Source organism: Anolis sagrei, chromosome 3 (assembly GCF_037176765.1).
Source record: "Anolis sagrei isolate rAnoSag1 chromosome 3, rAnoSag1.mat, whole genome shotgun sequence".
NCBI classification, from domain to species: Eukaryota; Metazoa; Chordata; class Lepidosauria; order Squamata; family Dactyloidae; genus Anolis; species Anolis sagrei.
Genome location: NC_090023.1, coordinates 64,711,461 through 64,723,501, shown reverse-complemented (window position 1 = coordinate 64,723,501; position 12,041 = coordinate 64,711,461). Strand labels below are relative to the sequence as shown.

The following is a 12,041-nucleotide window of genomic DNA, read 5'->3' as shown; positions in this document are numbered from 1 at the left end:
GCTAGTACAGGAACATCCTCTCTACTTTAAATGAATTCATATCTCCAGGGCACATTAACTGCATTCAAGGGTAAGTCAGCTTAATTATGATATTAGGAGAGCTTGTAAAATAGATTATTAAACAGTCCCTTAGGGATAGTTCATTACAGCATTTAGGAAAAAATCTATTGTGACTAAGATAAATACATTTCTGAAAATATCCCATATTATTATTTCTCCATACACACACACACACAATGTTGATAAATCAAGGCAATGCTATTTATGTAGTATATCCCAATTTCAGTAAGGCTTCTGTCTGAATCCCCCAATATATTTTTGCAGACAAACTGGTAAGATGTGGGCTGGATGATGCTACTATTAGGTAGAATTGTAGCAAGTTAACAGACTGAGCCAAAAGAATGTTCTTGTTATTCTTGAGTGAACACCCATCATCAAATTGTCAGACGACACAACATTGAGAAAGCAGCAAATATCATAGGAGCAGGATATTAAAGATGACATTAAAATATTGATTAGCTGGTTCCATACTAACAGGAGGGTTCAAAAAGTGATATAGTGCAGGTGGGAATTTCAATGAATTACAATCTGCATCAGAAAAAGGATATTATCCAGTTCAGATGAAGTAGTGGTGGTATTATTTTGCATCCCAATTGCTGTTTAAGACAATCTGTGTTCCTTGGGTCGCGACAATTACAGTCTTCTATGGATACAGAAGTTATCATGTAAAACAAGTCCAGAAAAGGGCAATTAAGGTGGTAATAATAGTATGAAGCTACTTCCTATGTCAGAGGGTGCTGGGCATTTTTAGCATGAAAAATAAAAGAATGTATTTCTTTTGTGTAAAATCACTTTTGTTTCATGTGAATACTCTTAATTTTTCTGGAATTAATACAATCAATAGTTGTTACCTATTTTTAAAATGTACACTGATTTGCAATTTTATTTTAATTTGGATGAAAAGATGAAAATACTATGCGGCCCTGTATATGAAGACCAAGCTTTCAATCAGGTAGTCTTTACAATTACATGCAATAAAAAAATAAAGTTGTGCTTACTCTAAATTGTTGTTCTTTGATCAAGTCCTCCAGAACAAAGCTTCTTAAAGTATGGTCAGAACTCCAAATAGGGTCACCATAACTTTATGTTAAGGTAGCTTTCCTTTCTTTCCTGTGTATGCATGTCGCTTTGCTTTTCTCTCTCCCTCTCTTGTGCATGTCTCTCTCCTTTATTTCTGTCAAATGCTTCTCCTGGCTTTCTCTTCTCTTTCTCCCTCTCATGCACATCTCTCTGCTTTCACAACTGTTTCATGCCTCCCTCTCTCCCTCACACACGTGTCACTCTGTGCATTCCCTTCTCTCTCGTACATACACATCTCTTTCTGCCTCCTCCCCTTTTTTTTGAGAAAGAGAGGAAGATACAGAGACGTGCACAAAAGAGCTCTCTATTGTGAAAAATATGAAGATAGAATATACTAAGTATTTATAGTGAGTACTGCAGGGGAGGTTTACATTTTATAAAGGTAAAGGTTTTCCCAGATATAAAGTCTAGTCATGTACAACTCTGGGACGGGTGTGTGTGTGTGTGGGGGGGGGGAGCTCACCTCCATTTTTAAGCTGAAGAGTCAGCGTTGTCCATAGACCACCTCTAAGGTCATGTAGGCAGCATGACTGAATGCAGCACTGTTACCTTCCTGCAGAAGTATTACTTATTCCTCTACTCACATTTGTATGTTTTTGAACTACTAGGTTGGCAGAAGCTGGACCTAAGAACGGGAACTCGCCTTGCTCCCCAGATTTGAACCACCAACCTTTCAGTCAGCAGGCGCCACAGTTTAACCTGCTATGCCACCAGGGGGCCCATTTTACTTGGTGTTAAAAAAAAGATTTGCACCAAAAATATAGCTTGATTTCTAGAATTTTATCCCTATTCATTCTCATACATAAAAGAGTGATGAATCACTTTATCTAGGCAAAGGGATCAGGGTTTTCTGGCATATAAACCAGAACATCTCATTTTCAAAATAATGCATCCGTCTATAGAGATATAACCAGAGACTAATGTTTGATAAAATTGTATAGTACATTATGCTTTTCACTCAGTTTTGCATATTTTGCACAAGGGAGATTTGCATTCTTTTCTTTGAATTTATAGTAGTACTTAGGCAGTATCTTGAACCATTCTGGGAACACATACAGTACTCATCCAATGGTCATTTTTTTATTGATTCCCCCCACCCCCACTAGATTTTAACTAAAGCTATTTGAATTCTAGAAGGCACTAAGATGTTAGACTTGCAGCATAGGATGCATCCAGAAACATTAAGCAAAGTGCAATCCCCCCTTTCTTCCTCTTCTTTTTCTTCCCCACATCTCTCAACAGTGTGTCACTTATTGACATAGTGTCATTCTTTACTTACAGATGCACATTTTGGGGTTCTGCTTTCACAGGCAGAAATGCTTCATATTGTATTCTTTATTTCAGATTATTCTCTGTATATATGAAACCTTCATTTATAAATATTCTGTGCTGAGTATTTGATATTAAGTTAAGGCAATGCTTCATAACAAAATGGTAAACAGGCAAGCACTGTGCTTGGAATGCCATATTTCAAAGGTTTATTTGCATCTATCATTGATATGCACTCAGTATCACAAAATACAACAAACACTTTGGTCAAAAGGGAAGAATATTCTTGAAAATATTTAGCTGCTTTTAGAGCCACAAGAAAGCAAAACCATGCCTACATTTGCTTGCTGGGTCTTGCTTGGCAATTCAAACAGACATAATCATCTCCCTTTTGTATCAACAGTGATCTAGCTGATTTTTTCGTGACATATTGCATTTATGATTATCTTTTATACCCTTATTTCTGTAATCTTAATTAATTTGTTTTTTACAAATCCTTTTTGAAGGGACTTTTATCACCGTTATACTAGCCTATAAAATTGTGTCATCAGTTAAAGGGAGTTCATGTCTTTAATTCCAGTAATTCCTTATATAGTACATAGAGGTACAAGCTGCTTTTTATTTTCTGACCATTCTTAAATGAGTCGCCCTTTTTTGAGGCCACATTGATTGCTTCCACTGTACTCTATGCTATGAGGAGTTATTTGAAAAACCTGTGTACATGAGGAGTTCTTTGAAAAATCCATGTACATGGGTCTGTATCTCAAGCTTAAGAGATCTTTTCTGCTTTCAAAGTGGAGCCTATTTTCTGGACATACTCTCTATAAAGCACAGAGATAACTTTATCACAGTGTTTCATGCAGAGATAACTTCTCAGTTAGAATACCTCAATGCATTTTCAGAAATAGTTGTTCTTGAAGTGAACTTAAAAGCTTCAGCTAGTGCAAAATACAGCAATTCAATCACTGACTGAAGTATCTTATAGAAAATATATTAAAGGACTTGCACTGGCTGTCAATAGATCACCTAACAGTATTTGGGTTTGTAGAAAAACCAAAAACCTTTCTACAAAAAATTATCTTCTATTCTAGGTGAATATGGGGAGAAAGAAATAATTTGGTTGGAATACTTTAATGGGGTAATTAATCCAAAATTGGATAGGAACAGTAAAAGAAAAAAAGATACCAAGGAAGGAAGACTCCCAGGGTTGCTCTTAGGAGAATTACACCAGTGCGGTTTAAATGATATGTGGAGGTTATTCAATGGGGAGAATTGCTAATTACAAATTAGGTGGGGGAAAAATAATGTATAAAAGACACAAATTTTTAAAAATGCAAATAAACTTGGGAAAGTGCTAGTGTGACAATTGATGGACCAAAAGAGGTAGCAATTAATTGTTTAAATAAAGAATAAATTAGAAATGGTTATTGATATGCGACGCGTTCAGAAGATATTTGAAGATTATTATAGGAATGTATATAAAAACACTCAGATACAAGAAAAATGGACCAATATCTTGATGAACTGAAAATAACAAAACTAATAGAGGAAATGACAGCAGAATTAGACAGGCGAATTACAATGGAAAAGCTGGGTAAGACCATTGACAAATCTAAATTAAATAAAGCTCCAGGCCCAGATGGGTTGTTTGCCTTGTACTATAAGACATACAATAAATAATTGGTTCTAATTCTTCTCTCAGTAATGAACCAAGCACTTCAAATAAGAGAAATCCCAGATTACTTGATGGAGGCCACTGTAGTACTCATTCCCAAACAAGTTTGAGATATGGAAAAAATTAAGAACTTTGCCCACCCATCAACAAAATAATGAGACCAGACATAAATATGGGCAACTTTTTTAAAATTTTACCTATTTAAACTTTCTTCATTAATTGCAACCAGCTAAATGTGTGGGTTTGAACTTGATGTTGTAAGCAGAGGCAGTGAATGGTTTAGCTACCACCAATTATATGATATATTTTAAAGAGATAATAAAGTAGGATTTTCTAATAGAAAATTGGAATTGGACATATTTTAGAGAAGAGAAATAAGGGATTAATTTTCAGGTGATATAGGTACATATTCTATGAGTTCTATGAACAGTTCTATGAGGATCTGCAAGACCTACTGGATAATACACCAAAAAGAGACATTATTTTCATTACAGGAGACTGGAATGCCAAGGTGGGAAGTCAAATGACAACTGGGATCACAGGCAAGCATGGTCTAGGAGAACAAAATGAAGCGGGATGCAGGCTGATAGAATTTTGCCAGGAAAACTCGCTGTGTATAACGAACACTCTCTTCCAACAACCTAAAAGACAGCTTTATGCATGGACCTCACCAATTGGTCAGCACCGAAATCAGATTGACTACATCCTTTGCAGCCAAAGTTGGCGGACATCCATCCAGTCGGTGAAAACAAGACCTGGGGCTGACTGTAGCTCAGATCATGAACTTCTTATTGCTCAATTTAGAATAAAACTAAAGAGATCAGGGAAAATACACAGACCAGTTAGATATGATCTCACTAACATTCCTAGCGAATATACAATGGAAGTGAAGAACAGAGTCCCAGAAGAACTATGGACAGAAGTCCGCGACATTGTTCAGGAGGCGGCAACAAAGTACATCCCAAAGAAAAAGAAAACCAAGAAGGCAAAATGGTTGTCTGCTGAGACACTGGAAGTAGCCCAAGAAAGGAGGAAAGCAAAAGGAAACAATGATAAGGGGAGATATGCCCAGTTAAATGCGCAATTCCAGAGGCTAGCCAGAAGAGATAAGGAACTATTTATAAATAAGCAATGCATGGAAGTGGAAGAAGACAGCAGAATAGGAAGGAAAAGAGACCTCTTCCAGAAAATTAGAAACATTGGAGGTAAATTTCAGGCAAAAATTGGTATGATAAGAAACAAAGATGGCAGGGACCTAACGGAAGCTGAAGAGATCAAGAGAAGGTGGCGAGACTATACAGAAGTTCTGTATAGGAAGGATAATAATATCGAGGATAGTTTTGACGGTGTGGTGAATGAATTAGAACCAGACATCCTGAGGAGTGAGGTTGAATGGGCCTTAAGAAGCATTGCTAACAACAAGGCAGCAGGAGACGACGGGATCCCAGCTGAACTGTTTAAAATCTTAAAAGATGATGCTGTCAAGGTGATGCATGCCATATGCCAGCAAATATGGAAAACAAAAGAATGGCCATCAGACTGGAAAAAATCAACTTATATCCCCATACCAAAAAAGGGAAATGTGAAAGACTGCTCAAACTTCCGTACAGTGGCCCTTATTTCTCATGCCAGTATTCTGAAAGGCGATAGCTAAGAAATAAGTATACATTTCATATTTTAATATGTTATTGTTTCTAAAGTATTTAGCTTTCAATAGGATAGAACCTGAAATACATACAAACACATATTTTATCACAATGTGTAGATCAAGTATCTTTAATTTTTGAGACATTTGTAATTTACAAAATGAACTCTAAGACACAGAAGCTACAGGATTACATTAAAGAAAGTAGCAAAGTACCTCAGGATTTCTATTCAATGCTCACTCAGTCTTTCAGTGTTTCCCCTTTTTACCATACAAGAGCTATTTAATCTATACATTCAACACTCAAAAGTCATTCATCCCACTGAATCACACCCTCTTTTGTTGTCATGTCAACATAGAGACAATTTATCCCATACATCATAACAAGTGTGTAGGTGATAGGTATACATGCACAGGCATATCCAGTACACAAAATTCTTCCATACTTTTGTTTTTCTCTCCTGGAATGCCCCAGACCATTAACCTCTCCTACTGCATTCATTGAACTTGGTCTCTCCACTCCCCCATATTAGGTCATTCTCCAGAAAAACTCTTTGCCCTTTTACAATCTTCTGCCAGCTATTTCCATCTTATCAATGACCTAACCACTTTCTTTCCCCTTTCTCTGAGTTATACCTGTCCTTCCCCTGGTTTGCCCAGTTTTGTCCCCAGAACAGGATGTTGCACTAGAGCTAGTCCATTTCTTTTCTTTTCTCAGTAGCCGCTTAAATATGTATCAAATCTTCTGAGTTCCGCAGACACAGAGATGGTAGGAAGAGGGAAGCTAGCAATTACGGCACATCACATAATTTTAATAGAGCAAAACAGAACATGTACAAATCAGAAGTAACAAAAAGGCATTATGGGGTGAGGTGTATGTTGTCAGGATAATTGCAAATATAATATCTATGTTTTTCAATGTGTTAATAATGTGTATTCATATGTGTTCCAAGATGGATTTAATGATTGATTCAGTTGTGTTCAGCTGTGTGCTAGAATTGTAGTCACTAGAGGCAGTGAGAGTAAAGTCCTTGAGACTGAGATAACAGAAATTCCTTTGCCCAGAGAACAAAAGGGAGTCAACCAGTTAGAAGACAGATAAGTCAGAAGGGCAGGATGTTTTCTTTGTCTGTGTGTTTAGTCCTGTACTTTGTCAGTCGCCATCTTTCCTCACCAACATGTAGTTGCCTGTAAATAGATGCTTCCAGTAAAGTTTATTATTTTGGAACTGAAGAAGAATGCTGTGTGGTAATTGAGTCTGTGTGTTTTGGAAACTTCACGTTCGCTGTGCCAGACCGGAGGGTCTTACTCTGACAAAATGGTTATGGGCCCTGAACTGTCAGATGTGTGGATTTATGGATTTATGGACATGTTGCTGGAGGTTTACCAAGAAGCAGACCTGTAAGCTTGTTGCCGGAGCCATGAAGTTCAACCCAGTTGACTTGAGAGGCTGCCAGCGCATGGAAACTGGAACAGCCTGATCGGAAGCAAAGGAAGAGGTTTGCTATGGCTATCCAGTGTGAATGGACGGAGAAACTGCAGCTTGCGGTGAGTGATGTAACGCGGCTGGAAGTTGGAGAAGGATGTTAAGCGGAGCGTGCTGGACTCATTAAGAAGTTGTAAAGTGGGTGATTGATGCTGGAACGTGTCAAGCCATTAAACTGCCAGAAGCTGTTTTGGTTCAGCTGGGCTTAAACTCGGTGTCCGAGGGTTATGGCTGCTTCAAAGTTCCACCCGGCTTTGGAAGATGACAGATGGAATGATGGATAAAATGAATCGTCTGTGAGGTATGCAGATCTTCGTCGGTGTTATTTTTGCAACAGACGGGGACATTTTAAAAGAGATTGTGAAGAGAGAAAGTTTCAACTCAGAGGAATGGCTCATGGGAGATATGGAGCAAGGAAAAGTTGTTGTGAAGATGAGCAGAGAAGCAGCCGCAGAAAGATAAATTCCTGTGTGGAGGAGGTGACAGCCAAAGGAGCAGAACCTTTTAAAAGATCTGCCGGGGCTGATCGGAGGTGTTACAGATGTAATAAAATTGGACATTTCGCCCGTAATTGTGTTGAAAGAAGACATCAGTCAAGAGGGGGCCGTGTCTGTGGAGCCGGAGTCAGAAGACGCTACATGAACAGAGGGGGCTATTATGGAAGAAATGACCCAAGTCATGCAGAGGAAGCAAGAATAATGGTTGCAGCTGCAGGAGAGCTGGAGGACATCAAAAGAGACAGATGGATTTTGGACTCGGGGGCTACACATCATATAACAAATAGTTTGAACCACATGACCAACGTTCAATACACCCAGGGCAACATGGTAACTATGGCAGATGGTTCTTATCAATTGTTCAACAAATTTGGAACTGTATTGTCGAAGGCTTTCATGGCCGGAATCACTCAGTTCTTGTGAGTTTTTTCGGGCTATATGGCCATGTTCTAGAGGCATTTCTCCTGACGTTTCGCCTGCATCTATGGCAGGCTTCCTCTGAGACGTCAGGAGAAATGCCTCTAGAACATGGCCATATAGCCCGAAAAAACCCACAAGAACTGAGAAATTTGGAACTTGCTATATCCCCTGTATTAATGTATGTTGGGAGAAAGTTTTGTATGTACCAGAAATGAAAACCAACCTGTTGAGCGTAGCAACTTTGACTGACCATAATTATCATGTAAAGTTCAAAGGAATTTACTGTTATGTTTTTGACAAGCAAGGTTTTTTGGTTGGAAAAGGAGTAAAGAAAAATAAAATGTACTTAATGTTTGAAAGATTGAACCAGACAGAGAGCAATGAGAATGTGCAAATACTGTGTGTTAAGAATGAAATTCAGCATGATAGATGCATACATTTGCTTCATAGGATAATGGGACATGCTGACATGGAAGTCTTAAAGAAAACTTTGAATCTATGCCCAGAACATGAAGTTGAAAAATGTTACTTTGATTTAAGTTGTGCGATCTGTAATCAGGTAAAATGTGAACCGATTAAGTTTTATAAGAAATCCAAGATTAGAGCTGAGAGACTTTTTCAAATAGGGCATATTAGTGTTGCAGGACCTTACCAACAAAGTGGTGGGAAATCGAGATTTACCATGTTAATAGTTGAAAGATTAAGTAAATTTGGATTCATTTATTTCTTGAAAGATTTGTCTGAGGCAACTGAGAAGCTTAAAAGTTGGTTTAAAATGGTTGAAAATGTTTTTGATGCACAACTGGAAGCCTTGTACATTGATGGAGGAGCTGAAGTGTGTAAAGATGAGTTAAAACAATTTGTGCAGTCAGAAGGGATTGAAATTATTGAAATGAGTCAGCTCAAGAATGAGGAAGGAATTGCAGATAAAAGAATGGAGTATATAAATGAAATGAAAGAATGTTTATTCAAAGATGGGAAAATTTCAAAAAAATTATTGGCCTGAGGCAGTCCATACAGCTAATTACATAATGAATCGTTTGTGGGATCAGGTGTTGGATGATATTCCTTTTCGTAAACTGTATGGTTATGCACCAAGTTTCAAACACATGAGAATTTTTGGACACTTTGCAAATGTGTTATTGTCTGTGAATGAGAGGAACAGAAACAATCGTTTCCGTGAGATGCGTTTTATTGGTTATAATAAAGATTGTCTAAAATTTTTAAGTTCACCACAAACAGTTAGATTAGCGAGAGTGGCATATTTTCCAAGACTGAGAGACTAGAAAGACATACATACTAACACAGATAATTTACATGGTTTGCCCATGAAGAGAGAGGAGAGAACAGTTGCACCAGGTGCAGAGATTGAGCAGAAGCAGAGACAAGAGGTAAAGATTGAGCCAGATACACATAGAAAGGAAAGGAGTGTTGCCACAGGCACAGAAGTGAAGAAGAAACACGAGCCAGAAACACATACACAGAGAAAGGATGAGATAACAGTTAAGCCATGTGCAGAAGTGAAGCAGAAACTGCAAGAGAAGGTAGAACAAGGTGCACATTCAAAGGAAAGAGAAGTCACAGAAGTCAGAAGCAGAATCACCAAAGAGTAGGGGGAAAATGACAAAAGCACCTGAAAGAAAGAGTGTGCAAGTTAAACAGGAGCCTGAAGAGTTAATAGTTGCAAAGCAAGTCAGTGCCATGAGTGAAAGAGATGCAGTGAAATACATGCAGTTCCATAATTCGGCCACCGGGGGCGTAGACACAGTTGCAGTAGGGAAAGACTATATGACATGGGACGACAGTGATTTCTAGTATCAGCAAGGGTCAAGAGTGTTCTGAAGTGAAATGAATTTGTTTTGATTTAGTTTAGAGTATCAAAAATGTAGTAATGCAAGGTATTTGAAACTGTGTTCAACTAAAGCGTAGGTGCCTTTGCTAAAATGCAATGTGTTTTATGTATTGTAGTTTTGCTATGTGTATTGCGAAGATTTTATGATGCATTTATTTCCCCTGTATTGTTGTATTGATGTATTGAGACTAAGAAGTTAAAACATGTGGTGGAATTTAAAGAGTTTAAAGAGTTACAATGATTATGAAATGATTATGAAATGTAATGGTAATTAAAGTATTGAGGTAATGAAGTATAGTAGTTATAATGAAGAAATAGTGTATTAAGAAGAAATGTAAGAATGATATGTATTAAGAAATAATATGTAATAAGAAGTAATGAAGAGAAGTAAATATGTGTATTGGAAAGATTATAGAATCACAGAGATACATTATGAAATGAAGAGCAGTAATTATATGGATTTAATATGTAAAAGAAATGCAGAAATGTATGGAGATATGATTGTATGTACTAAGACATTATAAGATTGCAGGAATGTGTTATGTAATGAGAAGAAATTATTGTGTGCATAAAAGTTACAATGAAGCAATGCAGAGATTCATGGAGAAAGAATTATTATATATGTTTAAGATGTAATAGAAACAAACAGAAGTAATTATATGTAATGGAAATGTTATCAGATTGCACAGAAGTTAAGAATAGTAGACAAATGTTTAAGAGTGAAGAGTGAAGTTAAAGAGTAAGAATAAGTGAATACTAAAGTTGAAAGTTAAGAGTTAAGATGTTACAATAATGCAGACCACATGTATGTATTAGAGTTATTGAACCACATTGAAAAAGAGGGGGATTGTCAGGATAATTGCAAATATAATATGTATGTTTTTCAATGTATTAATAATGTGTATTCATATGTGTTCCAAGATGGATTTAATGATTGATTCAGTTGTGTTCAGCTGTGTACTAGAATTGTAGTCACTAGAGGCAGTGAGAGTAAAGTCCTTGAGACTGAGATAACAGAAATTCTTTTGCCCGGAGAACAAAAGGGAGTCAACCAGTTAGAAGACAGGTAAGTCAGAAGGGCAGGATGTTTTCTTTGTCTGTGTGTTTAGTCCTGTACTTTGTCAGTCGCCATCTTTCCTTACCAACATGTAGTTGCCTGTAAATAGATGCTTCCAGTAAAGTTTATTATTTTGGAACTGAAGAAGAATGCTGTGTTGTAATTGAGTCTGTGTGTTTTGGAAACCTCATGTCCGCTGTGCCAGACCGGAGAGTCTTACTCTGACATATGTTTCTGTGAACAAAATGGTACCCATGGTCACCACATTGCCTATACCTGGCAGAATATTACCTGGTACCGGGATTGTGGTGCAGCTGGCTGAGTGTCAGCTGCATTAAGATCACTCTGACCAAAAGGGCATGAGTTCAAAACCAGCCCGGGTTGGAGTGGGTTTCCAACCAATTGTGTGTAGCCTGTTGTCGACCTTTGTAACCTGAAAGACAGTTGCATCTGTCAAATAGGAAAATAAGGTACCACCTTAAAGCGTGGGGAGGCTAAATTAACTGATTTATGAGGCCATAAAGAAGACTCCAACAAAGCATTCCAGCAGGGAAGCATGCGGGAATGTGGAAGTGCTTCATCAGTGTCGCAGATGGACGATGAAAGCGACAGTTCCCCGGCCAGAAAAAGTTAAATAGCCTCTGTGTATGTCTGTATAAGTTTGTATGTCAAAAATTGGCATTGAATGTTTGCCATATATGTGTACACTGTAATCCGCCCTGAGTCCCCTGCGGGGTGAGAAGGGCGGAATATAAAAGATGTAAATAAATAAATAAATAAATAAATATTATGTAAGGATAAAAATGATATCTGAAATATTCAAATAACAATCAAAATATTTCTTAAGTACTGGAAAACCCTAATAAGAATAAACCTCGACTGATGAAAAGCCTTGCAGTTCAGGACTTAATCTGCTTGAAATTTTCACCTTTTTTTTTTGCATAGAAAACAGAATTTTCCCTGCAGGAAAATACATTTTGTGAACATGAAATAATATTTC

The 12,041-nt window shown here is 37.4% G+C and overlaps 1 protein-coding gene across 3 annotated transcripts in view; it reads right to left on the bottom strand.

Annotated features, from left to right (window-relative positions):
- NCAM2 (neural cell adhesion molecule 2) overlaps positions 1-12,041 on the bottom strand; it is a 301,945-nt gene that overhangs the window by 33,846 nt on the left and 256,058 nt on the right. The window contains exon 16 of one of the 3 annotated variants that reach the window (XM_060770485.2): positions 579-703. The exons of the other annotated variants lie outside the window; for them this stretch is intronic. Coding sequence (XP_060626468.2) covers positions 594-703 — 110 coding nt within the window. The 3' untranslated portion in view covers positions 579-593. Of the gene's footprint in view, positions 1-578; positions 704-12,041 lie in introns of those variants that run through there. 3 annotated transcript variants of the gene reach the window in all.